This window comes from Macaca fascicularis, chromosome Y, assembly GCF_037993035.2.
Source record: "Macaca fascicularis isolate 582-1 chromosome Y, T2T-MFA8v1.1".
Taxonomy (NCBI): domain Eukaryota; kingdom Metazoa; phylum Chordata; class Mammalia; order Primates; family Cercopithecidae; genus Macaca; species Macaca fascicularis.
In genome coordinates, this window is record NC_132903.1 from 1,381,328 (window position 1) to 1,409,233 (window position 27,906).

The following is a 27,906-nucleotide window of genomic DNA, read 5'->3' on the forward strand; positions in this document are numbered from 1 at the left end:
GAGATTTTTCACGCTTACGATTTTTGTGTTTTTATGTGCCTTGGACTGCATTATTCCGCTGATTCTAGCCAAGTGCGTCTCAACCCAGTAGAAACCGTTCACTTTTCCTAGACCTGCTGATTCGGTGATCGTACATCACACAGCTCTCCCGGGGCTGTACGGTAGTCACCTTCTGAGAGGAGAATCCTGGGTCCTAAGACGCATCAAATTTGTTTGCTGAGAACATAAACGTAGCCAAATTCAGAAAACCAATCTTTTTTTAAAACCAAGGAGCTGTTTTTAAAGCACATTTAAAAGACGGTGGTTCTTTTCCCCACCAAACGTAGTGGTCACGGGTAGTAGTGTCAGCGCTGCCTGGTTGACCCAGGGTGGAATAGTCCCTTCCTCTCTTTAGTTAAATCACATACCTTCTTGGGGACTGGAGGGCTGGACACGTGCCTGTCCCACCCCCAAGCTCATATCGCTAGCGGATAGATGAGCAAATGGCTCTGTCTTGCCTGTGACCAGACACGGAGTGTTTGCAAACATGGGCCTGTCAGAAGTGTATGCACCTGTGTCGGTCTGTCCAGCCCAGCACTGAGCTTTTGCCTGTTCCACAGCTATAAGAACGTTGCCAGGGCCGGGCGCGGTGGCTCACGCCTGTAATCTCAGCACTTTGGGAGGCCGAGGCGGGCGGTTCACCTGAGGTCAGGAGTTCAAGACCAGCCTGGCACCCCATGTCTCCTAAAAACACAAAACATTAGCCGGGCATGGGGATGGGCGCCTGTCATCCCAGCTACTCGGGATTCCGAGGCAGGAGAATCGCTTGAACCCGGGAGGTGGAGGTTGCAGTGAGCCGAGATTGCGCCACTGCCCTCCAGCCTGGGTGACTAGAGCGAAACTCCAAGTCAAAAAAAAAAAAAATGTTGCCAGGACCAGGCGCTGCTCTGGGCACCTGGTATATGGTGCTGGAAAACACAGCGCTCTCTGCAGCCCTGGGGATTTGCAAATGTGTAGATACGGGGACGAGAAGTCCCAGTGACAGCTGCTCGAGCAAGCTGTGTGCGCAAGGCAGAAGGCTGGACGTGGCGTGTCTGAGATCAAGAAGTGAATGTGGCCGGGGAAAGGAGTAGGCGGAAGAGATGCAGGAAAGGTGGACATGGAGCTGATCGCACACATGAGGCTGATCCACTCCAGACTTTTGGGACGAGAAGCAAGAGGGCTGTAAGCTGGGAGTGTTTTGAGCGTGGGGACTTGTGGCAACAGGCATCCCCTGTGACGCGCTGGTGGACTGGGCTAGGCGTTGATGGGAGAGGAGAAGGTGGCAAAACTTCAATGCGTGTTGCCTTGTGATACGTTGGACGTGGACGGTCTAGGAAAGCTGGAGAGCACCACCCCCAGGCCTATAGAATTGGGTATCTATGGAAGAGATTTAGGAATCTGAACTCTTTCTCTCCTTTCTTTTCTCTTTCTCTGTCTCCTTCCTTCCTTCTTCCTTTCTTCCCTTCCCCCTCCCTACCTACCTCCCTCCCTTCCTTCCTTCCTTCTTTCCTGCCTCCCCCTTCCTTCCTTCCTTCTTCCTTTCCTCCCTTCCCCCTCCCTACCTACCTCCCTCCCTTCCTTCTTCTTTCCTGCCTCCCCCTTCCTTCCTTCCTTCCTTCCTTCCTTCTTCCTTTCCTCCCTTCCGCCTCCCTACTTACCTTCCTTTCTTCCTTCCTTCTTTCCTCCCTTCCCCTCCCTACCTACCTCCCTCCCTTCCTTCTTTCCTGCCTCCCCCTTCCTTCCTTCCTTCTTCCTTTCCTCCCTTCCCCCTCCCTTCCTTCCTTCCTTCCTTCTTCCTTTCCTCCCTTCCCCCTCCCTACCTACCTCCCTCCCTTCCTCCTTCTTTCCTGCCTCCCCCTTCCTTCCTTCCTTCCTTCCTTCTTCCTTTCCTCCCTTCCGCCTCCCTACTTACCTTCCTTTCTTCCTTCCTTCTTCCTTTCCTCCCTTCCCCTCCCTACCTACCTCCCTCCCTTCCTTCTTCTTTCCTGCCTCCCCCTTCCTTCCTTCCTTCCTTCCTTCCTTCCTTCTTCCTTTCCTCCCTTCTGCCTCCCTACCTACCTTCCTTTCTTCCTTCCTTCCTCCCTCCTTCCTTTCCTCCCTTCCCCCTCCCTACCTACCTTCCTTCCTTCCTCCTTTCCTCCCTCTTCCTTCCTTCCTTTCCTCCCTTCCCCTTCCCTACCTACCTTCCTTTTTTCCTTCCTTCTTCCTTTCCTCCCTTCCACCTCCCTACCTACCTTCCTTTCTTCCTTCCTTCCTCCCTCCTTCCTTTCCTCCCTTCCCCCTCCCTACCTACCTTCCTTTTTTCCTTCCTTCTTCCTTTCCTCCCTTCCCCCTCCCTTCCTTCCTTCCTTCCTCCTTTCCTCCCTCCCTCTTCCTTCCTTCCTTCCTTCCTTTCCTCCCTTCCCCCTCCCTACATTCCTTCCTTCCTTCCTTCCTTCCTTTCCTTCCTTCCTTCCTTCCTTTCCTTCCTTCTCTCCTTCCTCCTCCTTTTCTTTCTTTCATTTCTTAATTTCTCTCTCATTTTTTGAGACAGGGTCTCGCTCTGTCACCCAGGCTGGAGTACAGTGGCGCAATCTCGGCTCACTGCAACCTCCGCCTCCTGAGTTCAAGCAATTCTCCTGCCTCAGCCTCCCGAGTAGCTGGGATTACAGGCGGGTGTCACCACGCCCGGCTAATTTTTTGTATTTTTAGTAGAGACAGGGTTTCACCGTGTTAGCCAGGATGGTCTCGATCTCCTGACCTTGTGATCCGCCCGCCTCAGCCTCCCAAAGCGTTGGGATTACAGGCGTGAGCCACCGCGCCCCGCCAGGAATCTGAACTTTAAACACTGTGCCTTGATCCTCATGCGTATTCAACTTGAAATATCTGCTTTGTAGCCCAGCACGGCATGGGCTGATCCAGCTACTTACGAACTGATGACGGTGTTGTCGGCATCTCCAGTTGTCGTTGGTTTCCTCTTTCTCCTTGCAGTTCTATCCATCTTTGCCTTTTGTATTTTGATGCTATGTTATTTGGTGCCTACAAGTTAAGGATTGTTACGTCATATGTCTCATTTCTAATGTCCCTTCTTTACCCTTGGCAATTTTCCTTCTGAAGCTTGTTTTAGATGGGAATTGAAGGAAAGGAATTGGATAGAAACGGGTGTCCATGGCAATCTGAGGTCTAGCCCCCTGGACACGGACAGATGACGTCCAGCGTGGCATGAGCGTGCTCACGAGTGCCTTTCAGGGAACGTTCTAAGTTCGAGGGATAAAGAACTGGTATTTGTGGGCCGGGCGCGGTGGCTCACGCCTGTCATCCCAGCACTTTGGGAGGCCGAGGCGGGCGGATCATGAGGTCAGGAGATGGAGATCATCCTGGCCAACATGGTGAAACCCCATCTCTACTAAAAAATACAAAAAACTAGCCGGGCGTGGTGGCGGGCTCCTGTAGTCCCAGCTACTCGGGAGGCTGAGGCAGGAGAATGGCGTAAACCCGGGAGGCGGAGGTTGCAGTGAGCTGAGATCCGGCCACTGCACTCCAGCCTGGGCGACAGAGCCAGACTCCATCTCAAAAATAAAGTATTTGTGTGTGTGTGAGACATTGCAGTTACTTATTGCAGTTGCTTTTAGAGGCATGGGAGCAACACGAAGAATGTAGATTCAGGAGCTAGAATGCCTGATTCTGAACCTGTTCCCCGAACAGCTTACCTTCTGCAAGGTGAGGGCCGGGGGAGTGGGAGTTGTGTGTGGAACACACAGGTCAGTGTTTCTCTGGAACCTCCACCGTTTGGTGGGATCCTCTGAGGCTTGAGAAACGTCAACATTGTGAGTTCAGGTCGGATTTTCCATGTTACCAATACTTTTATTTTTTTTCTAGAAATTTCTCCCTCTCTCTCCCAACCCTTCTCACTGTCTCCCTCCTGTCTCTTCTCTCTTCTCTTAATCCTTCCTTCTCTCCTCTCCCCCAGCTTCCCCTCTGCTTCTCCTCTCTCCCGACCTCTGTTTTTGTCTCTCTTTGTCTCTCCTCCTCTCTTTTATTTATTTTTTGTTTTGAGATGGAGTCTCGCTCTGTCGCCCAGGCTGGAGGGCAGTGGCGCGATCTCGGCTCACTGCAAGCTCCGCCTCCCGGGTTCCCGCCATTCTCCTGCCTCAGCCTCCCGAGTAGCTGGGACCACAGGCGCCGCCACCTCGCCTGGCTGATTTTTCGTAGAGACGGGGTTTCACCATGTTGGTCAGGCTGGTCTCGATCTCCTGACCTCGTGATCCGCCCGCCTCGGCCTCCCAAAGTGCTGGGATGACAGACTTGAGCCACCGCGCCAGGCGGTCTCTCCTCCTCTCTTAATGCATCCTTCTCTCTTCTCGCCCAGCTTCCCCTCTGCTCGCCCTCTCTGCCGATCTCTATTTTAGTCTCTGTCTCTCTCAGTCTTGTGATTTAGGGCATTTCGTGCTGAGTCCCTTTCTAGTAATTGGGATCCCATTATCTCGTGATGGGTCATTAAAAATAGCCACAATTGGCCGGGCGCGGTGGCTCACGCCTGTCATCCTAGCACTTTGGGAGACTGAGGCCAGTGGATCACCTGAGGTCAGCAGTTCAAGACCAGCTTGGCCAACATGGTGAAACCCCGTCTCTACTAAAAATACAAAAGTTAGCCGGGTGTGGTGGCAGGTGCCTGTAGTCCCAGCCGCTCGGGAGGCTGAGGCAGGAGAATGGCGGGAACCCGGGGGGCGGAGGTTGCAGTGAGCCAAGATTGCGCCACTGCACTCCAGCCTGGGCCACAAAAGTGAAGCTCTGTCTCAGAAATAATAATAATAAATAAATCTGCAATGAGTTTGAATTCCACCTGGCAGAACAGAAAGAGAATGGATTTATTCCGAAATAGGAGTGAGAATGCATGATCCTCTCATTCATATTGTTTTATGATGCTTAGTTCTGAACTGATTTGCCACATGTGTTCAGTTGGGATCTCAGGATGTCTTTTAGCCAAAAAAAATCAAACTTCTCCTGGCCGGGTGCGGTGGCTCACGCCTGTCATCCCAGCACTTTGGGAGGCCGAGGCGGGCGGATCACGAGGTCAGGAGATTGAGACCAGCCTGACCGACATGGTGAAACCCCGTCTCTACTAAAAATACAAAAAACTAGCCGGGCGTGGTGACGGGCACCTGTAGTCCCAGCTACTTGGGAGGCTGAGACGGGAGAACGGTGTGAACCCGGGAGGCACAGCTTGCAGTGAGTTGAGATTGCGCCACTGCACTCCAGCCTGGGCGGCAGAACAAGACTCCATCTCCAAAAAAAAAAAAAAAAAAATCAGACTTCCCTGTTGAGTATGACGTGTGTCACGGTGACCATGCTGGGCTCCTTCCCTTTTTTTTTTTTTTTTTTTTTTTTTTCAAGACAGTCTCCCAGGCTGGAGTGCAGTGGCACAATCTCGGCTCACTGCAACCTCCGTCTCCCGGGTTCAAGCAATTCTGCTGCCTCGGCCTCCCGAGTAGCTGGGACTACAGGCACATGCCACTGTGCCTGGCTATTTTTTGTATTTTTAGTAGAGACGGGGGTTTCACCATGTTGACCAGGCTGGTCTCGAACTCCTGACCTCAGGTGATCCACCTGCATCCCAAAGTGCCGGGATGACAGGCGTGAGCCACTGCACCCGGCCTCGCCAGGTAAACTTGCAAGTTCAAAAGTGCCGCTTGGGGAATTCCAGCGGGCAGGAGGCTGGGGATACGGGTGTATGTGAAAAAAGCAGTGGTGTGTCTCCGATTCCACTCTCTGTGCCCACGTGGACACGTTCAGCTCCCACTCAGAAGTGAGAACACGTTGCGTTTCACTTTCTGTGTCTCCTTGATTTCAATTAAAGTAACGGCCTCCAGGGTAACAAAACCACACTTCTATGCCCTAAATCTATAATATGTCAAGGTAAAAAAAAAAAAAAAAAAAAAAAAAAACAGTGGCCTGGGCACGGTGGCTCACGTCTGTCATCCCAGCACTCTGGGAGGCCCAGGCAGGCGGATCACCTGAGGTCAGGAGTTCCAGACCGGCCCAGCCAACACGGTGAAACCCCGTCTTGACTAAAAATACAAAAGTTAGCCAGGCCTGGTGGCGGGCACCTGTTGTCCCAGCTACTCGGGAGGCTGAGGCATGAGAATTGCTTGAACCCGGGAAGTGGAGGTTGCAGTGAGCTGAGATCACCCCACTGCACTCCAGCCTGGGAACAGAGTAAGGTTCCGTCTCAAATAAATATGTATTTCAAAAGTGTCAATATGACATGAACTGGTGTTAATTTGTTCACCCATATTGTTTAAATGGATGGTTTTGGTTATTAGATTGCGATAGTGTTCAAATTCCATAGGCCCTCGCCTTCAGGACGAACCAAAGATGTTTTGAAAAATTATGTATTCTATGTCTAAAATGGCACCACCTGCATTTTTGAAAAAGTTGAAATGATATTACAAATGCCTCGGGTGGCTCGTGCCTGTAAGCCCAGCACTCTGGGAGGCCGAGGCAGGAGGATCACTTGCGTCCAGGAGTTCGAGAACAGCCTGGGCAACAAAGCAAGACCCCATCTCTACAAAAATAAAAAATTAATCGGGCTTGGTGGCAGGCACCTGTCGTCCCAGCTACTCAGGAGGCTGAGGCAGGAGGATTGACCGAGTCCAGGCACCTGTCATCCCAGCTGCTCAGGAGGCTGAGGCAGGTGGATTGACCGAGTCCAGGCGTTGCAGACCAGCCTGGGCAACATGGTGAGATCTCGTCTCTAGCAAACATATGGAAACTTTTACGTTTTTAAACTAGCTGGGTGTGACCCTGTAATCCTAGCACTTTGGGAGGCCGAGGCGTGCAGATCACAAGGTCAGGAGATCGAGACCATCCTGGCTAACACGGTGAAACCCCGTCTCTACTAAAAATACAAAAAAAAATTAGCGGGGGAGGGGGGTGGCGGGCGCCTGTAGTCCCAGCTACTCGGGAGGCTGAGGCAGGAGAATGGCGTGAACCTGGGAGGCGGAGGTTGCAGTGAGCCGAGTTCGTGCCACTGCACTCCAGCCTGGGCAACAGAGCGAGACTCTGTCTCCAAAAAAACAAAAAACAAAAAACAAAGCAACAGGACGTTCCCTTGGGAGAATGGAGGGGCAGCCAGCTACTTTGCTACAGTTGACCCCAGGGCAGGACCCACACACCTGACCATCCAGGGCCAATCACCCCACAGGCGTCTCAGACACCACATATCCCCTCCAAATCCCAGCCTCCGTGCCCTGCAAACCCGCCCAGCCCCGGATCTTCTGCATTCTGGGGCCGTGGGGACACCACGCTGGCCTGGCCGGGAGGGTCCCAGGCTCTTCTCAATCTCTCGGGCCCGTCCTCTCCTGCTGCCGCTGCCCCAGTGAGCCTGCGAGACCTGTAGGAAGCTTCAGGGGCCTGAGCCTCCAGGCCAGGCCTTCCCCTACTCCAGCCAAGCCTCCAGGCCAGCCCTTCCCCTACTCCAGCCAAGCCCCCAGGCTGCCCCTGACCCTACTTCAGGTAACACCCCAGGCCACCCCTGCCCCTACTCCAGCTAAGACCCCAGGTCACCCCTGACCGTACTCCAGCCAAGCCTCCAGGCCACCCCTGCCCCTATTCCAGCCAGGCCTCCAGGCCGTCCCACTCGCCCGAGTTGTACACAAGCTCCTGGGGTTTCTGGCCAACTCTATCTCCCAAACATCCCATCCCCAAATGGCAGCTTCTGACCGTGTCCAGACCACGCAGGCCTCTCCCGAAACCGTCCTGCCAGACCCTGTCTCAAGGTGGTGACGGACGGGGGTCCGTGCAATGTCCCTGAGGGCTTTTAAAACCAGCCTGTCTGCTATCCACCGGCCCCCTCCCCTTCCTCTGTCTTTTCAGATGCTCCGGCCACACGGGGTTCTCGGCTTTCGTTTGAACAGCCTGCACGCACTGCCGCTCCCCCACGGGCTCGGTACCTGCCGCTCCGTCTGGCACGCATGGCCTCTCCTGGGAGCACCCACCCGGTCCCTCCTGCCTCAGATTTCAAAGAATTCCACAACCACCTTCACCCCACAATCCAGCTCTCCCTCCCCTCCCCTGCTGTCCACACCCTCAAATCACCTACTAACATCTTCATCTTTTTTTAATTTTTTTTTTAGATGGAGCCTCGCTCTGTCACCCAAGCTGGAGTGCAGTGGCGAGATCTCGGCTCACTGCAACCTCCACCTCCCGGGTTCACGCCATTCTCCTGCCTCAGCCTCCCGAGTAGCTGGGATGAGAGACGTGCACCGCCACCAGGCCCGGCTAATTTTTTGTATTTTTAGTAGAGACGGGGTTTCACCGTGTTGGCCAGGCGGGTCTGGAACTCCTGACCTCACATGATCTGGCTGTCTTAGCCTCTCCCAGATTGCTGGGCTGACACGTGTGATCCACCACACCTGGCCGAGATCTGATGGTTTTATAAACGGGAGATCCCTGGGGCACGCCCTCTTGCCTGCCGCCGGCTGTAACACGTGCCTTCGCTTCTCCTTCGCTTCCCCGCCGTGGCTGTGAGGCCTCTCTGGCCGTGTGGAACTGTGAGACCATTAAACATTTTTGTTTTTCTTTATAAATTACCCAGTCTGAGGTACGTCTTTGTCAGCAGCATGAAAACGGACTCATACAATATGTTTGTCAGCCACGAGTGCGTTTTGTTTTTCAGAAGTGTCTGTCGGCCGGGCGCGGTGGCTCACGCCTGTCATCCCAGCACTTTGGGAGGCCGAGGCGGGCGGATCACAAGGTCAAGAGATCGAGACCAGCCTGGCCAACATGGTGAAACCCCGACTCTACTGAACATACAAAAATTAGCCGGGCGAGGTGGCAGGTGCCTGTCATCCCAGCTACTCAGGAGGCTGAGGCAGGAGAATGGCGGGAACCCGGGAGGCGGAGGTTGCACTGAGCCGAGATCGCACCACTGCACTCCAGCCTGGTGACAGAGCGAGACTCCGTCTCAGAAACAAGACAAGTGTCCGTTCATGTCCTTTGTAAGTCTCCATTCTCTAGTCACCGTGTTCCTGCCCTTCTCAATGCCTCAGGTAATCGCCTTAACTCAGATCCCTGAGAAATCCCCTCAGCAGGCAGAGATTTGGCCGCCTGACAGTGGCTTTGGGGTTCCATTAAGCAAATGTGATCGGGGGCCAGCCCTGTCTGTCTCCAGCTGTCCCCTGGAGTCCCCTGGAGTCCCCAAGGACCCTTCGTCGCTCTGAACTTCAAGGCTTTCTCTCTTTCTCTCTCTCTTTCCCTCCCTCCCTCCCTCCCTCCCTTCCTTCTTTCCTTCCCTCACTCCCTCCTTTCCTTTCTTTCCTTCTCTCTCTCTCTACCTCCCTTCCTTCCTCCCTCCCTGCTTTCTTTTCTCTTTTCTTTCTTTCTTTTCTTTTCCTTTCCTTTCCTTCCCTTCCTTTCCTTTTCCCTTTCTTTCTTTTCCTTCCTTCCTTCCTTTGTTTCTTTCTTTCTTTCCTTTCTTTCTTTCTTTCTTTCTTTCTTTCTTTCTTTCCTTCTTTCTTTCTTTCTTTCTTTCTTTCTTTCTTTCTTTCTTTCTTTCTCTTTCTTTCTGTTTTCTTTCTCTCTCTCTCTTTCTCTCCTTCCTTCCTTCCTTCCGTCCTTCCCTCCCTCCCTCTCCTCCCTTCCTTCCTTCCTTTCTTCCTTCCTTCCTTCCCTTCTCTCTCTCTTTTCTTTCCTTCTTTTCTTTTCTTTCTTCTTCCTTTCTTTTTGAGACAGACTCTCACTCTGTCCCCCAGGCTGGAGTGCAGTGGCGCGATCTCGGCTCACCACAACCTCCGCCTCCTGGGTTCAAGCCATTCTCCTGCCTCAGCCTCCCAAGTAGCTGGAATTACAGGTGCCCGCCACCATGCCCGCCTAATTTTTGTATTTTTAGTAGAGACGGGATTTCACCATGTTAGCCAGGCTGGTCTCAAACTCCTGACCTCAGGTGATCTGCCCCAAACTGCTGGAAAGCCACCGCACCCGGGCAAGGCTGTGTTTATATTCTTCCCTCTAAAATCACTCGGAGGCCAGGTGCAGTGGCTCACGCCTGTCATCCCAGCACTTTGGGAGGCTGAGGCGGGTGGATCACGAGGTCAGGAGTTCGAGACCAGCCTGACCCACATGGTGAAACCCCGTCTCTAGTAAGAATACAAAAATTTAACCAGGCATGGTGGCAGGTGCCTGTAATTTTAGCTACTTGGGAGGCTGAGGCAGGAGAATCACTTGAACCTGGGAGGCAGAGGTTGCAGTGAGCTGAGATTGTGCCATTGCACTCCAGCCTGGTGACAGAGCGAGACTCCATCTCAACAACAACAACAACAACAACAACAACAACAAAAAGGGTCTCAGTATGTTGCCCAGGCTGGCCTGCTGGCATCTTGATGTTGAACTTCCAGCCTCCAGAAGTGTGACAGAACTGTTTTTTGAGCCACCCAGTGAGACGATTTGTTTAGTGCTAATGAGGGGTGAGCGTATTGGTCTGGGATCAGTTCTACAGCTGATGACTCCAAGGCTCAGGGGAGGCCTCAGGCAGACTATTTTAGGGCTGCGGAAGGGCCCGCGCAGAAAGCCAGGGAATTCCGACACGCTTTGTGATCCCCTAATAAGGTTAATGCGAGTTTCTAGAGTGATCTGTCTTTGTTTGAGTACTGGGCAGCCAGCAGGGAGATTCAGACAGCAGCCGTGAGCAGGTCCCTCTTTCCCACCTTGCCAGCAGGCTCCGTGCTCCTAGAAGCAAACGCTCCAGAGGCTCCGGACACCGCGGCTGGATTGGAGACGACATGGGTTCCTCAGGGGACGACGGCTATTGGCTCCTCAATGAGTACACCAACGGCTTCATGGTGTCCCAGGTAGGATACGCTCTGTGGGACAAGCAGGGGAGTAGACTTCCGTTCATCACACTCACGTTCCACTGTGGGGGGTGTCGATCGAGAAAAATGATGAGTCTCCATCGTTTCAGGAGGTTTATTTCCCACCGGGAAAAACGTGCACCTGCAACATAGCCTCAGGAGGTCCTGAGGATGTGTGTCCAAGGTGGTCCGGGGGCAGCTTCGTTTTAGACATTTTAGGCAGACATGAGACGTCAATCAATATATGTGAGTACATTGGGCCGGGCGCGGTGCCTCATGCCTGTCATCTCAGCATTTTGGGAGGCTGAGGCGGGCAGATCACGAGGTCAGGAGTTCGAGACCAGCCTGGCCAACATGGTGAAACCCCGTCTCTACTGAAAATACACAAATTAGCTGGGCTTGGTGGTACATGACTGTAATCCCAGCTACTCAGGAGGCTGAGGCAGGAGAATGGCGGGAACCCGGGAGGCGGAGGTTGCAGTGAGCCGAGATCGCGCCACTGCACTCCAGCCTGGGCGACAGAGCGAGACTCTGTCTCAAAAAAAAAAAAAAAAAAAAAAAGAAAAAACAGAAACAAGAAAACCCCACACACACACACACAAAACAAGAATGGTTAATGGTGAATTTTATGAATTTTACTTTAATGCAAACATAGAGATAAGTCAGAGATTTATTTTTTTATTTATTCTTTATTATTTTTTTTATTTTGAGACAGAGTCTTGCTCTGTCTCCCAGGCTGGAGTGCAGTGGTGTGATCTCGGCTCACTGCAGCCTCTGCCTCCCGGGTTCACGCCATTTTCCTGCCTCAGCCTCCCGAGTAGCTGGGATTACAGGCACCCGCCACCAAGCCCGGCTAATTATTTTATTTTTAATTTTTATTTAATTATTTATTTATTTATTTTTCTGATATGGAGTTTCACTCTTGTTGCCTAGGCTGGAATGCAGTGGTATGATCTCAGCTCACTGCCACCTCCACCTCCCGGGTTCAAGCAGTTCTGCCTCAGCCTCCCGAGTAGCTGGGATTACAGGCACCTGCCACCACGCCCAGCTAATTTTTTCTATTTTTGGTGGAGGCGGGGTTTCACCATGTTGACCAGGCTGGTCTCAAACTCCTGACCTCAGGTGATCCACCCGCCTCGGCCTCCCAAAGTGCTAGGATTACAGGCACGTGCCATCACGTCCAACTAAGTTTTCTATTTTTTTTTGGTTTTTTTTTTGAGACAGAGTCTCGCTCTGTCGCCCAGGCTGGAGTGCAGTGGCGCGATCTCAGCTCACTGCAACCTCCGCCTCCCGGGTTCACGCCATTCTCCTGCCTCAGCCTCCCGAGGAGCTGGGACTACAGGCGCCCGCCACCTCGCCCGGCTAATTTTTTGTATTTTTAGTAGAGACGGGGTTTCACCGTGTTAGCCAGGATGGTCTCGATCTCCTGACCTCGTGATCCGCCCGTCTCGGCCTCCCAAAGTGTTGGGATTACAGGCATGAGCTGCCGCGCCCGGCCTAATTTTTCTATTTTTTAGTAGAGGTTGGGGGGGTTTCACTATGTTGACCAGGCTGGTCTTGAACTCCTGACCTCAAGGGATCTGCCGGCCTCGGCCTCCCAAAGTGCTAGGACGACAGGCATGAGCCGCTGCGCCCGGCCAGGATACGTTTATTTTTTTTAAAGCTTCCTCCACGAATGGGTGTTCAGTGCGTTGGGTAACGGTATTAAACAGTACAGTGGTCTTGATGAGGTGAGCCCAGATGTTGAACAACTGCAGTTTCCAAAGATCTAAAGAGGCGATTGGAATGAAAGCATCTGTGGCTGACTTCATGGGCTGAGGGAATGGGCTTCTCTCATGCAATCGCCGTTTTTTTTTTTTTCTTGAGTAAAACTGCAGTTTTGACAACACAAAACTCCACTGCTTCGTGACAGCAACACCAAGATGATGGCTGCAGGTGGTGGCGATGAGGATACTGAAACCAGCAGATCTTGGCCGGGCACGGTGGCTCACGCCTGTCATCCCGGCACTTAGGGAGGCTGAGGCGGGAGGATCACCTGAGGTCAGGAGTTTGAGACCATCCTGGCTAACACGGTGAAACCCCGTCTCTACTAGAAATACAAAAATTAGCCAGGCATGGTGGCAGGTGCCTGTCATCCCAGCTGCTCAGGAGGCTGAGGCAGGAGAATCCCTTGAACCCGGGAGGCGGAGGTTGCAGTGAGCCGAGATCCTGCCACTGCGCTCCAGCCTGGACGACACAGTGAGACTCTGTCTCAAAACAAAAACAGAAAAACCAGCAGCGTTGTGCAAGGGGGTCATGTGCTGGCGGTATTTTGAGACATCCGCAACAGCTCTCATGTGACATGAAAATATCTGTGGGTTCTCTGTCAGCAAGCCACAGGATTTTTTGTTTTTTTGTTATTGTTTTTTTTTTTTTCAGAGTTCCACTCTAGTTGCCCGGGCTGGAGTGCAGGGGCACGATCTTGGCTCACCGCAACCTCCGCCTCCCACCACCACGCCCGGTGCTGCCCGGATAATTTTGTATTTTTAGTAGAGACGGGGATTCTCCAGGTCGGTCAGGCTGGTCTCGAACTCCCAACTCCTCAGTTGATCCACCTCGGCCTCCAAAGTGCTAGGATGACAGGTGTGAGCCACCGCACCCGGTGGCTCCCTCAGGCTCTTGTATCACAGCTGTGGCTTGAAGTACGCTCATGGTTGGCGGGAATAGCCCATCTTAGGAAGAGGTAGTGAAAATCAGAGTGAAATCTCTTCTCGTTTCTTGTTTGTAGAGCCCCTGAATTTTATCCCTAGGCCCCCAAGGGTTGGAAATACCTATTCCCCAGCCACCCATACGTGGAGCAGCCTCCCGGGTTCAAGCGATTCTCCTGCCTCAACCTCCTGAGTACCTGGGATTACAGGTGCCTGCCACCACGCCCAGCTAATTTATTTTTTATTTTTATTTACTTTTCTGATATGGAGTTTCACTGTTGTTGCCCAGGCTGGAGTGCCATGGCACAATCTCAGCTCTCTGCAAGCTCTGTCTCCCAGGTTCAAGCAGTTCTCCTGCCTCAGCCTCCCAAGTAGCTGGGATTACAGGCGCCCACCACCACGCCTGGCTCATTTTTTGTATTTTTGGTAGAGACGGGGTTTCACCGTGTTAGCCAGGCTGGTCTTGATCTCCTGACCTCAGGTGATCCGCCCACCTTGGCCTCTCAAAGTGCTAGGATGACAGGCACACGCCACCACGTCTGGCTAATTTTTCTATTTTTATTTTTATTTATTTTTATTTTGAGACGGAGTCTCGCTCTGTCCCCCAGGCTGGAGTGTGGTGGCGCGATCTCGGCTCACCGCAAGCTCCGCCTCCCGGGTTCACGCTATTCTCCTGCCTCAGCCTCCCGAGTAGCTGGGACTACAGGCGCCGCCACCGCGATCGGCTAATTTTTTGTATGCCGGCTCATTTTTTGTATTTTTAGTAGAAACGGGGTTTCACCGTGTTAGCCAGGCTGGTCTCCATCTCCTGACCTCGTGATCTGCCCGCCTTGGCCTCTCAAAGTGCTGGGATGACATGCACGCGCCACCATGTCTGGCTAATTTTTCTATTTTTTAGTAGAGGTGGGTTTTTGTTACTGTCCCAGACAACAGTCACCTGCTCCCTTTGCCTCCTTTGACCCAGCCTGCTGGGGCTACTGACTGCTCATTCGAAGCCTGTCGCTGGTTCACAGGGGGTTTGCTGGGTCCGAAATCTTGGAAGAACAATCACTTTAGGGCACATGATACCATGTCATGGGAGCTGTCAGCAGTTGAACAGAACCAGAGTTAAGGCAGAGTTAATACCACCTTAAGAGGATCAAACTTAGTGCACCCTTAACAGAAACAATTAGCTAATGCAACTTTCATAGACCAAGAGTGAACACAGACATAAGAAGATAACATTGAGTATCCCCTTGGCTGGGTGCGGTGGCTCACGCGTGTCATCCCAGCACTTTGGGAGGCCGAGGCGGGTGGATCACAAGGTCAGGAGTTCGAGACCAGCCTGGCCAATATGGTGAAACCCCATCTCTACTAAAACTACAAAAATTACCTGGGCATGGTGGCAGGTGCCTGTAGTACCAGTTACTCAGGAGGCTGAGGCAGGAGAATCTCTTGAACCCTGGGAGGCAGAGGTTGCAGTGAGCCGAGATCACACCATAGCACTCCAGCCTGGCAGACAGACCCAGACCCAGTATCCTCAAAAAATAAAAAAAAGTGGAGCCTACGGGAGGGATAGCATTAGGAGAAATACCTAATGTAAGTGACAGGTTGATGGGTGCAGCAAACCACCATGGCAGGTGTATACCCACAGCAGACCACCATGGCAGGTGTATACCCACAGCAGACCACCATGGCAGGTGTATACCCACAGCAGACCACCATGGCAGATGTATACCCACAGCAGACCACCATGGCAGGTGTACACCTACAGCAGAGCACCATGGCAGGTGTACACCTGCAGCAGAGCACCATGGCAGGTGTGTACCCACAGCAGACCACCATGGCAGGTGTACACCTACAGCAGACCACCATGGCAGGTGTGTACCCACAGCAAACCACCATGGCAGGTGTATACCCACAGCAGACCACCATGGCAGGTGTATACCCACAGCAAACCACCATGGCACGTGTATACCTACAGCAAACCACCATGGCAGGTGTATACCTACAGCACACCACCATGGCAGATGTATACCCACAGCAGACCACCATGGCAGGTGTACACCTGCAGCAGAGCACCATGGCAGATGTACACCTACAGCAAACCACCATGGCAGGTGTACACCTACAGCAGAGCACCATGGCAGGTGTACACCTGCAGCAGAGCACCATGGCACATGTATACCCACAGCAGACCACCATGGCAGGTGTACACCTGCAGCAGAGCACCATGGCAGATGTACACCTACAGCAAACCACCATGGCAGGTGTACACCTACAGCAGAGCACCATGGCAGGTGTACACCTGCAGCAGAGCACCATGGCAGGTGTGTACCCACAGCAGACCACCATGGCAGGTGTACACCTACAGCAGAGCACCATGGCAGGTGTATACCTACAGCAAACCACCATGGCACATGTATACCTACAGCACACCACCATGGCAGGTGTATACCCACAGCAGACCACCATGGCAGGTGTATACCCACAGCAGACCACCATGGCACGTGTACACCTACAGCAGACCACCATGGCACGTGTATACCTACAGCAGACCACCATGGCAGGTGTACACCTACAGCAGAGCACCATGGCAGGTGTACACGTACAGCAGAGCACCATGGCAGGTGTGTACCCACAGCAGACCACCATGGCAGGTGTACACCTACAGCAGAGCACCATGGCAGGTGTACACCTACAGCAGAGCACCATGGCAGGTGTATACCTACAGCACACCACCATGGCACATGTATACCTACAGCACACCACCATGGCAGGTGTATACCCACAGCAGACCACCATGGCAGGTGTATACCCACAGCAGACCACCATGGCAGGTGTATACCCACAGCAGACCACCATGGCACGTGTATACCCACAGCAGACCACCATGGCACGTGTATACCCACAGCAGACCACCATGGCACGTGTATACCCACAGCAAACCACCATGGCACGTATATACGCACAGCAGACCACCATGGCACGTGTATACCCACAGCACACCACCATGGCAGGTGTATACCTACAGCACACCACCATGGCACATGTATACCTACAGCAAACCACCATGGCAGGTGTATACCCACAGCAGACCACCATGGCACGTGTATACCCACAGCAGACCACCATGGCAGGTGTATACCTACAGCACACCACCATGGCACGTGTATACCCACAGCAGACCACCATGGCACGTGTATACCCACAGCACACCACCATGGCAGGTGTATACCTACAGCAGACCACCATGGCAGGTGTATACCCACAGCAGACCACCATGGCAGGTGTATACCCACAGCAGACCACCATGGCACATGTATACCTACAGCAAACCACCATGGCACGTGTATACCTACAGCAGACCACCATGGCACGTGTATACCCACAGCAGACCACCATGGCAGGTGTGTACCTACAGCAGATCACCATGGCAGGTGTATACCCACAGCAGACCACCATGGCACGTGTATACCCACAGCAGACCACCATGGCAGGTGTATACCTACAGCACACCACCATGGCACGTGTATACCTACAGCAGACCACCATGGCACGTGTATACCCACAGCAGACCACCATGGCAGGTGTGTACCTACAGCAGATCACCATTGCAGGTGTATACCCACAGCAGACCACCATGGCACATGTATACCTACAGCAAACCACCATGGCACGTGTATACCTACAGCAGACCACCATGGCACATGTATACCTACAGCAGACCACCATGGCACGTGTATACCCACAGCAGACCACCATGGCAGGTGTATATTCACAGCAGACCACCATGGCACGTGTATACCCACAGCAGACCACCATGGCACGTGTATACCCACAGCAGACCACCATGGCAGGTGTGTACCTACAGCAGATCACCATGGCAGGTGTATACCCACAGCAGACCACCATGGCACATGTATACCTACAGCAAACCACCATGGCACGTGTATACCTACAGCAGACCACCATGGCACATGTATACCTACAGCAGACCACCATGGCACGTGTATACCCACAGCAGACCACCATGGCAGGTGTATATTCACAGCAGACCACCATGGCACGTGTATACCTACAGAACACCACCATGGCACGTGTATACCCACAGCAGACCACCATGGCAGGTGTGTACCTACAGCAGATCACCATGGCAGGTGTATACCTACAGCAAACCACCATGGCACATGTATACCTACAGCAAACCACCATGGCAGGTGTATATTCACAGCAGACCACCATGGCACGTGTATACCTACAGAACACCACCATGGCACGTGTATACCCACAGCAGACCACCATGGCAGGTGTGTACCCACAGCAGACCAACATGGCACGTGTATACCTATAGCAGACCACCATGGCACGTGTATACCTACAGCAAACCACCATGGCAGGTGTATACCCACAGCAGACCACCATGGCAGGTGTATACCTACAGCAGACCACCATGGCAGGTGTATACCCACAGCAGACCACCATGACAGGTGTATACCTACAGCAGACCACCATGACAGGTGTGTACCTACAGCAGAGCACCATGGCAGGTGTACACCTGCAGCAGAGCACCATGGCAGGTGTGTACCCACAGCAGACCACCATGGCAGGTGTACACCTACAGCAGACCACCATGGCAGGTGTGTACCCACAGCAGACCACCATGGCAGGTGTATACCTACAGCAGACCACCATGGCAGGTGTATACCCACAGCAAACCACCATGGCACGTGTATACCTACAGCAAACCACCATGGCAGGTGTATACCTACAGCACACCACCATGGCAGATGTATACCCACAGCAGACCACCATGGCAGGTGTACACCTGCAGCAGAGCACCATGGCAGATGTACACCTACAGCAAACCACCATAGCAGGTGTACACCTACAGCAGAGCACCATGGCAGGTGTACACCTGCAGCAGAGCACCATGGCACATGTATACCCACAGCAGACCACCATGGCAGGTGTACACCTGCAGCAGAGCACCATGGCAGATGTACACCTACAGCAAACCACCATGGCAGGTGTACACCTACAGCAGAGCACCATGGCAGGTGTACACCTGCAGCAGAGCACCATGGCAGGTGTGTACCCACAGCAGACCACCATGGCAGGTGTACACCTACAGCAGACCACCATGACAGGTGTACACCTACAGCAGACCACCATGGCAGGTGTATACCTACAGCAGAGCACCATGGCAGGTGTGTACCCACAGCAGACCACCATGGCAGGTGTACACCTACAGCAGAGCACCATGGCAGGTGTACACCTACAGCAGAGCACCATGGCAGGTGTATACCTACAGCAAACCACCATGGCACATGTATACCTACAGCACACCACCATGGCAGGTGTATACCCACAGCAGACCACCATGGCAGGTGTATACCCACAGCAGACCACCATGGCACGTGTACACCTACAGCAGACCACCATGGCAGGTGTACACCTACAGCAGAGCACCATGGCAGGTGTACACCTACAGCAGAGCACCATGGCAGGTGTGTACCCACAGCAGACCACCATGGCAGGTGTACACCTACAGCAGAGCACCATGGCAGGTGTACACCTACAGCAGAGCACCATGGCAGGTGTATACCTACAGCAAACCACCATGGCACGTGTATACCTACAGCACACCACCATGGCAGGTGTATACCCACAGCAGACCACCATGGCAGGTGTATACCCACAGCAGACCACCATGGCAGGTGTATACCCACAGCAGACCACCATGGCACGTGTATACCCACAGCAGACCACCATGGCACGTGTATACCCACAGCAGACCACCATGGCACGTGTATACCCACAGCAAACCACCATGGCACGTATATACGCACAGCAGACCACCATGGCACGTGTATACCCACAGCACACCACCATGGCAGGTGTATACCTACAGCACACCACCATGGCACATGTATACCTACAGCAAACCACCATGGCAGGTGTATACCCACAGCAGACCACCATGGCACGTGTATACCCACAGCAGACCACCATGGCAGGTGTATACCTACAGCACACCACCATGGCACGTGTATACCCACAGCAGACCACCATGGCACGTGTATACCCACAGCACACCACCATGGCAGGTGTATACCTACAGCAGACCACCATGGCAGGTGTATACCCACAGCAGACCACCATGGCAGGTGTATACCCACAGCAGACCACCATGGCACATGTATACCTACAGCAAACCACCATGGCACGTGTATACCTACAGCAGACCACCATGGCACGTGTATACCCACAGCAGACCACCATGGCAGGTGTGTACCTACAGCAGATCACCATGGCAGGTGTATACCCACAGCAGACCACCATGGCACATGTATACCTACAGCAAACCACCATGGCACGTGTATACCTACAGCAGACCACCATGGCACATGTATACCTACAGCAGACCACCATGGCACGTGTATACCCACAGCAGACCACCATGGCAGGTGTGTACCTACAGCAGATCACCATGGCAGGTGTATACCCACAGCAGACCACCATGGCACATGTATACCTACAGCAAACCACCATGGCACGTGTATACCTACAGCAGACCACCATGGCACATGTATACCTACAGCAGACCACCATGGCACGTGTATACCCACAGCAGACCACCATGGCAGGTGTGTACCTACAGCAGATCACCATGGCAGGTGTATACCCACAGCAGACCACCATGGCAGGTGTGTACCCACAGCAGACCAACATGGCACGTGTATACCTATAGCAGACCACCATGGCACGTGTATACCTACAGCAAACCACCATGGCAGGTGTATACCCACAGCAGACCACCATGGCAGGTGTATACCTACAGCAGACCACCATGGCAGGTGTATACCCACAGCAGACCACCATGAGAGGTGTATACCTACAGCAGATCACCATGACAGGTGTGTACCTACAGCAGATCACCATGGCAGGTGTACACCTACAGCAGACCACCATGACAGGTGTACACCTACAGCAGACCACCATGGCAGGTGTATACCTACAGCAGACCACCATGGCAGGTGTATACCTACAGCAGACCACCATGGCAGGTGTATACCTACAGCACACCACCATGGCAGGTGTACACCTACAGCAGACCACCATGGCACGTGTATACCTACAGAGCACCACCATGGCACGTGTATACCTACAGAACACCACCATGGCACGTGTATACCTACAGAACACCACCATGGCACGTGTATACCCACAGCAGACCACCATGGCAGGTGTGTACCCACAGCAGACCACCATGGCAGGTGTATACCTACAGCAGACCGCCATGGCACATGTATACCAGTGTAACAAACCTGCATGTTCTGTACATGTATCCCAGAACTTAAAGTATAATAATAATAATAATAATAAAACTTTTTGGGAGCAGAAAAAAAAAGATCAAGCTTAGTACACCCTTAACAGAAACAATTAGTTAATGCAACTTTCATAGACCAAGAGTGAACATAGACGTAAGAAGATAACATTTAATATACCCTTAAAAGAACAATTAATTCACCCATCCCCAACAGGAATGAATACAACTTTAATGAATAAAACAGAACACAATGCTAGTTTTAAAAGGTTAATACAACATTAAAGAACAAGAATTCATATAGCTTTTTTGTTTTTTTAAAGACCGAGTCTCGCTCTGTCGCCCAGGCTGGAGTGCAGTGGTGCGATCTCAGCTCACTGCAACCTCCGCCTCCTGGTTCATGCCATTCTCAGCCTTCTGAACAGGTGGGATTACAGGCATGCACCACGCCTGGCTACTTTTTGTATTTTTAGTGGAGACAGGGTTTTCCTGTGTTGGCCAGGCTGGTCTCGAACTCCTGACCTCAAGTGATCTGCCTGCCTCGGCCTCCCAAAGTGCTGGGATGACAGGTGTGAGCCATCGCGCCCGGCCTAATCTAGCTTTAATAGAAAAGGCGCTAATACAAGCTTAGTAGAATAAACTTGATGCAGACTTACTGTAACAAGCAGTCAATGCAATCTTAAGCAAACAGGAATTAATAACAGCTTAACAAAAAAGGTAATACCACCTGAATAGAATACATCTTAATACAAGCTTCATAAGAACAAGAACTCATAAAACCTTAACAGAATAACCTAACACACCCTTAATAGAGTAATTAATTAATACAAATAAAACAGGAGCTAAGACAACCTTAATATAATTCACAGAATAACAACCATAAAAACTTAACGAAACAAGTTAACACAATCTTAATAGAATTATTATTAATTAATTATTAATTATTATTAATCCAACCTTAATAGAATAAAACTTTCTCTACCCTTAACAGAAAAAATTAGTTAATACAAAGTTATTAGAACAAGAGCTGCTGGACGCAGTGGCTCACGGCTGTCATCCCAGCACTTTGGGAGGCTGAGGCGGGTGGATCACTTGAGGTCAGGAGTTCAAGACCAGCCTGGCCAACATGGAGAAACCCCGTCTCTACTAAAAATGGAAAACTTAGCTGGGTGTGGTGGTGGTCGCCTGTAATCCCATCTACTCGGGACGGGGAGGCAGGAGAATCACTTGAACCCAGGAGGCTGAGGTTATAGTGAGCTGAGATCACGCCACCGTCCTCCAGCCTGGACGACAGAGCAAGACTGTCTCAAAAAGAGAGAGAGAGGACCATGCGTGGTGGCTCATGCCTGTCATCCCAGCACTTTGGGAGGCTGAGGAGGGCGGGTCACTTGAGGTCAGGAGGTCCAGACCGGCCTGGCTAACATGGTGAAACCCCGTCTTTACTAAAAATATAAAAATTAGCCGGGGATGGTGGGATAGGCCTGTAATCCCAGCTACTCGGGAGACTGAGGCAGGAGAATCACTTGAACCCGGGAGGCGGAGGTTACGGTGAGCCGAGATGGCGCCACTGCACTCCAGCCTGGGCAATGTAGTGGGACGTCATCTCAAAATACATACATAAATTAACATACATAAATAAATAAATAAATAAAAATGCCTGTTTTCCATAGTGGTGCAACCTCATTTGACTCCGTCTCAAAAAAAGAAAGAAAGAAAGAGATGAATAAAAATGTAAATAAAACAATGCGTTCCTCCCCAGCCTGGCGTCCTATGGGGTGTTTCTGTGGCCATGGGTTCCCAGGGTCAGGCTGAGCGCTGACCTTTTATTTCTGCTCCTCCTTCAAGGTTCTCTTCGCCGCTTGCGAGCTGGGGGTGTTCGACCTTCTCGCCGAGGCCCCAGGGCCCCTGGACGTGGCAGCAGTGGCTGCAGGTGTGGAGGCCAGCTCCCACGGGACAGAGCTCCTGCTGGACACCTGCGTGTCCCTGAAGCTGTTGAAAGTGGAGACGAGGGCAGGAAAAGGTGAGGACATGAGTGTTTTGAAGGAGGCATTTTAAGCGGGCCACCCTCTGCAGCCCATGTGTTTTGTACAAAGCCAGACCGTCTCCATCCCGGCTAACACCGCGAAACCCCATTTCTACTAAAAAAATACAAAACATTAGCCAGGCGTGGTGACGGGCGCCTGTCTTCTCAGCTACTGGGGAGGCTGAGGCAGGAGAACGGCGTGAACCCGGGAGGCAGAGGTTGCAGTGAGCCGAGATCGCACCCCTGCACTCCAGCCTGGGTGACAGAGCGAGATTCCATCTGTATTTGCAGGTTTGGGGGTTCGTGTGGTTTGTGTCGTAGCTACCGAGGTCTGCCCTGGGGACGTCAAAGCTGCCAGAGTGCGAGGCACAGGCTGGGGGATTCCTTGAGCCCAGGAGTTCGAGAGCAGCCTGGGCCACGTCGCAAGACCCCATTTCTAAAAAAGACAGAAAAATTAACTGGGAGAGGTGGTATACACCTGTGGTCCCAGCTATTCGGAAAGCTGAAACAGAAGAATTGCTTGAACCTGAGAGGCAGAGGTTGCGGTGAGCCTGGGTAACTGAGCAAGACTGCATCTCAAAATAATAATAATAATAATAATAATAATAATACAAAAATGAACAGGGAGTCGTGGTACACGCCTGTGGTCCCAGCTACTCAGGAGGCTGAGGCAGGAGGATTGGTCCTGTGTCAAAACAAAACAAAACAAAAAACAAAACCATACACACACACAAAAAACAGCCAGAGATGTTATGCGAATGATGGGGTTTCTTTCTTTCTTTTTTTTTTTTTTGAGACGGAGTTTCACTCTGTCCCCAGGCTGGAGTACAATGGTGAGATCTTGGCTCCCTGTAACCTCTGCCTCCCCGGTTCAAGCGATTCTCCTGCCTCAGCCTCCTGAGTAACTGGGACTACAGGCGTGAGCCGCGACACCTGGCTAATTTTTGTATTTTTAGTAGAGATGGGGTATCAGCATGTTGGCCAGGCTAGTGTCAAACTCCTGATCTCAGGTGATCCACCTGCCTCGACCTCCCAAAGTGCTGGGATTACAGGAGTGAGCCACCATGCCCGGCCCTCTCGCTCTGTTTTTGAGACAGAGTCTCGCTCTGTTGCCCAGGCTGGACTGCAGCGGTGCAATCTCGGCTCACTGCAACCTCTGCCTCCCGGGTTCAAGCGATTCTCCTGCCTCAGCCTCCCCAGTAGCTGAGATTACAGGCGCCTGCCACCTGGCCAGGCTAGTTTTTGTATTTTTAGTAGAGACAGGATTTCGCCCTGTTGGCCAGGCTGGTCTCGAACTCCTGACCTCAGGTGATCCACCTGCCTCGGCCTCCCAAAGTGCTAGGATGACTGGTGTGAACCACCGTGCCCAGCCTCAATATGTTATTTTAGACACTCTGGGAAATGTAATGTGTGTTTTCTCTCGTGGTTCAACTGCATTTGTACTTCCTCCACCCAAAACTCTTGATGGGATTTGTCTAAACCGAACCTGACGGGGGTGCCAGCTGCCCCAGGTCACCTTTGTGCCTTCCACAGAATGCCCCAGCTGTGCGGGTGTTGGCGCTCCCAGGCAGGAATCATGTGGAAATCACCACGTTGGTGAGCTGGGGAGCGTCCGCCAGCAGGGACTCGGAATCTCACTGCTTTCTCCCTGTTCTTTTTTGTGTGTTTCAGCTTTCTATCAAAACACAGAGCTGTCCAGCGCCTACCTGACCAGGGTCAGCCCGACCTCACAATGCAACCTGCTAAAGTACATGGGCAGGACCAGTTACGGGTGCTGGGGCCACCTGGCAGATGCTGTGAGGTGGGGACTGCATCCAGGTGGTACCCCCGGGGGGCTGGTGAAGGGGCATTGGAGGAGGTGAAAGGGAAAGTTTTTTTTTTTTTTTTGAGACGGAGTCTCACTCTGTCACCCAGGCTGGAGTGCAGTGGTACAGTCTTGGCTCACTGCAACCTCCGCCTCCTGGGTTCAAGCCATTCTCCTGCCTCAGCCTCCCGAGTAGCTGGGACTACAGACACCTGCCACCACGTCCAGCTAGAGACGGGGTTTCGCCATGTTAGCCAGGATGGTCTCAATCTCCTGACCTCCGGTGATCTGCCCACCTCAGCCTCCCAAAGTGCTGGGATTATAGGCGTGAGACACCGCACCCAGCCTTTTTAAAAAAATATATATATATATTTATTTATTTATTTATTTTTTGAATGGAATCTCACTCTGTCGACCAGTCTGGAGTGCAGTGGCACCATCTCACCTCACCCAGCCTGAAATGGCAGATTTCTTGCAGAACCAATCATGGAATTGCTAGAGTTGCTCACCCAGAGCAGACGGTAGAAATCACCTGGTGTGGCCGGGTGCGGTGACTCACGCCTGTCATCCCAGCACTTTGGGAGGCCGAGGTGGGCAGATCACTTGAGGTCAGGAGTTCGAGACCAGCCTGACCAACACAGTGAAACTTCCATCTCTACTAAAAATACAAAAAATTAGCCAGGTGTGGTGGTGGGTGCCTATAGTCCCATCTACTCAGGAGGCTGAGGCGGGAGAATCGCTTGAACCCAGGAGTCGGAGATTGCAGTGAGCCAAGATAGTGCCATAGAATTCCAGCCTGGGCGACAGAGCGAGACTCCATCTCATAAAATAAGATAAGGCCGGGCACGGTGGCTCACACCTGTAATCCCAGCACTTTGGGAGGCCAACGCGGGCAGATCAAGAGGTCAGGAGTTCAAGACCAGCCTGACCAACATGGTGAAACCCCGTCTCTACTAAAAATACAAAAATTAGCCGGGTGCGGTGGCGGGCGCCTGTAGTCCCAGCTACTCGGGAGGCTGAGGCAGGAGAATAGCATGAACCTTGGAGGCAGAGGTTGCAGTGAGCCGAGATCATGCCATTGCACTCCAGCCTGGGCGACTGAGATGAGATGAGATGAGATGAGATGAGATGAGATGATGAGATGAGATGAGATGAGATGAGATGAGATGAGATGAGATGGTGAGATGAGATGAGATGATGAGATGAGATGAGATGGTATGGTGAGGTGAGGTGACGTGAGGTGAGATGATGAGATGAGATGATGAGATGAGATGATGAGATGAGGTGAGATGATGAGATGAGATGACATGAGATGATGAGATGAGGTGAGGTGAGATGGATGATGAGATGAGATGATGAGATGAGATGAGATGGTGAGATGAGATGATGAGATGAGATGATGAGATGAGATGATGAGATGAGATGATGAGATGAGATGAGATGATGAGATGACATGAGATGAGATGTGATGAGATATGATGAGATGAGATGATATGAGATGATGAGATGAGATGAGATGATGAGATGAGATGAGATGATGAGATGAGGTGAGATTATGAGATGAGATGAGATGAGATGATGAGATGAGATGATGAGATGAGATGATGAGATGAGATGAGATGATGAGATGATGAGATGAGATGAGATGATGAGATGAGATGATGAGATGAGGTGAGATGATGAGATGAGATGAGATGAGATGATGAGATGAGATGATGAGATGAGATGATGAGATGAGATGATGAGATGAGATGATGAGATGAGATGAGATGATGAGGTGAGATGATGAGATGAGATGATGAGGTGAGATGATGAGATGAGATGATGAGATGAGATGATGAGATGAGATGATGAGATGAGATGAGATGATGAGATGACATGAGATGAGATGTGATGAGATATGATGAGATGAGATGAGATGAGATGATGAGATGAGATGATGAGATGAGATGAGATGATGAGATGAGGTGAGATGATGAGATGAGATGAGATGATGAGATGAGATGAGATGAGATGAGATGATGAGATGAGATGATGAGATGAGATGAGATGATGAGATGAGATGAGATGATGAGATGAGGTGAGATGATGAGATGAGATGAGATGATGAGATGAGATGATGAGATGAGATGAAATGATGAGATGAGATGATGAGGTGAGATGAGATGATGAGATGAGATGAGATGAGATGAGATGAGATGAGATGAGATGATGAGATGAGATGATGAGATGAGATGAGATGAGATGAGATGATGAGATGAGATGATGAGATGAGATGAGATGATGAGATGAGATGAGATGAGATGAGATGATGAGGTGAGGTGAGGTGAGGTGAGATGAGATGAGATGATGAGATGAGATGAGATGATGAGATGAGATGATGAGATGAGATGATGAGATGAGATGAGATATGAGATGAGATGAGATGATGAGGTGAGATGATGAGATGAGATGAGATGATGAGATGAGATGATGAGATGAGATGAGATGATGAGATGAGATGATGAGATGAGATGATGAGATGAGATGAGATGATGAGATGAGATAAGATGATGAGGTGAGATGAGATGATAAGATAAGATGATGAGGTGAGATGAGATGATGAGATGAGATGATGAGATGAGATGATGAGATGAGATGAGATGATGAGATGAGATGATGAGATGAGATGAGATGATGAGATGAGATAAGATGATGAGATGAGATGAGATGATGAGATGAGATGATGAGATGAGATGATGAGATGAGATGAGATGATGAGATGATGAGATGAGATGAGATGAGATGATGAGATGAGATAAGATGATGAGGTGAGATGAGATGATGAGATAAGATGATGAGGTGAGATGAGATGATGAGATGAGATGATGAGATGATGAGATGAGATGAGATGATGAGATGATGAGATGAGATGAGATGAGATGATGAGATGAGATGAGATGAGATGAGATGATGAGATGAGATAAGATGATGAGGTGAGATGAGATGATGAGATAAGATGATGAGGTGAGATGAGATGATGAGATGAGATGAGGTAGTTAAACAGCAGCCTTCCCTCTCTTTTCTTAGAGAAGGAAAGAACCAGTACCTGCAGACGTTTGGCGTTCCCGCTGAAGACCTTTTTAAAGCCATCTACAGGTAACACCCATCACTTTGAAACCAACAACTCAGATAAGATTGTGTTTATTTCTAAAGGACTTAGGAGACCCAATCAATGTACTCAAACGGGATAACCC

At 51.5% G+C, this 27,906-nt stretch overlaps 1 protein-coding gene across 1 annotated transcript in view; it reads left to right on the forward strand.

The window, feature by feature from the left end:
* Positions 1-10,631: 10,631 nt before the first annotated feature.
* The window catches only part of LOC102123281 (acetylserotonin O-methyltransferase), a 30,057-nt gene continuing 12,782 nt past the window's right edge, over positions 10,632-27,906 (forward strand). Inside the window, exons 1-4 of the mRNA XM_045384386.3 lie at positions 10,632-10,847; positions 22,689-22,863; positions 24,538-24,667; positions 27,740-27,808. Of these exons, the coding sequence (XP_045240321.3) occupies positions 10,779-10,847; positions 22,689-22,863; positions 24,538-24,667; positions 27,740-27,808 (443 nt within the window). The 5' untranslated portion in view covers positions 10,632-10,778. The remainder of the gene's footprint in view (positions 10,848-22,688; positions 22,864-24,537; positions 24,668-27,739; positions 27,809-27,906) is intronic.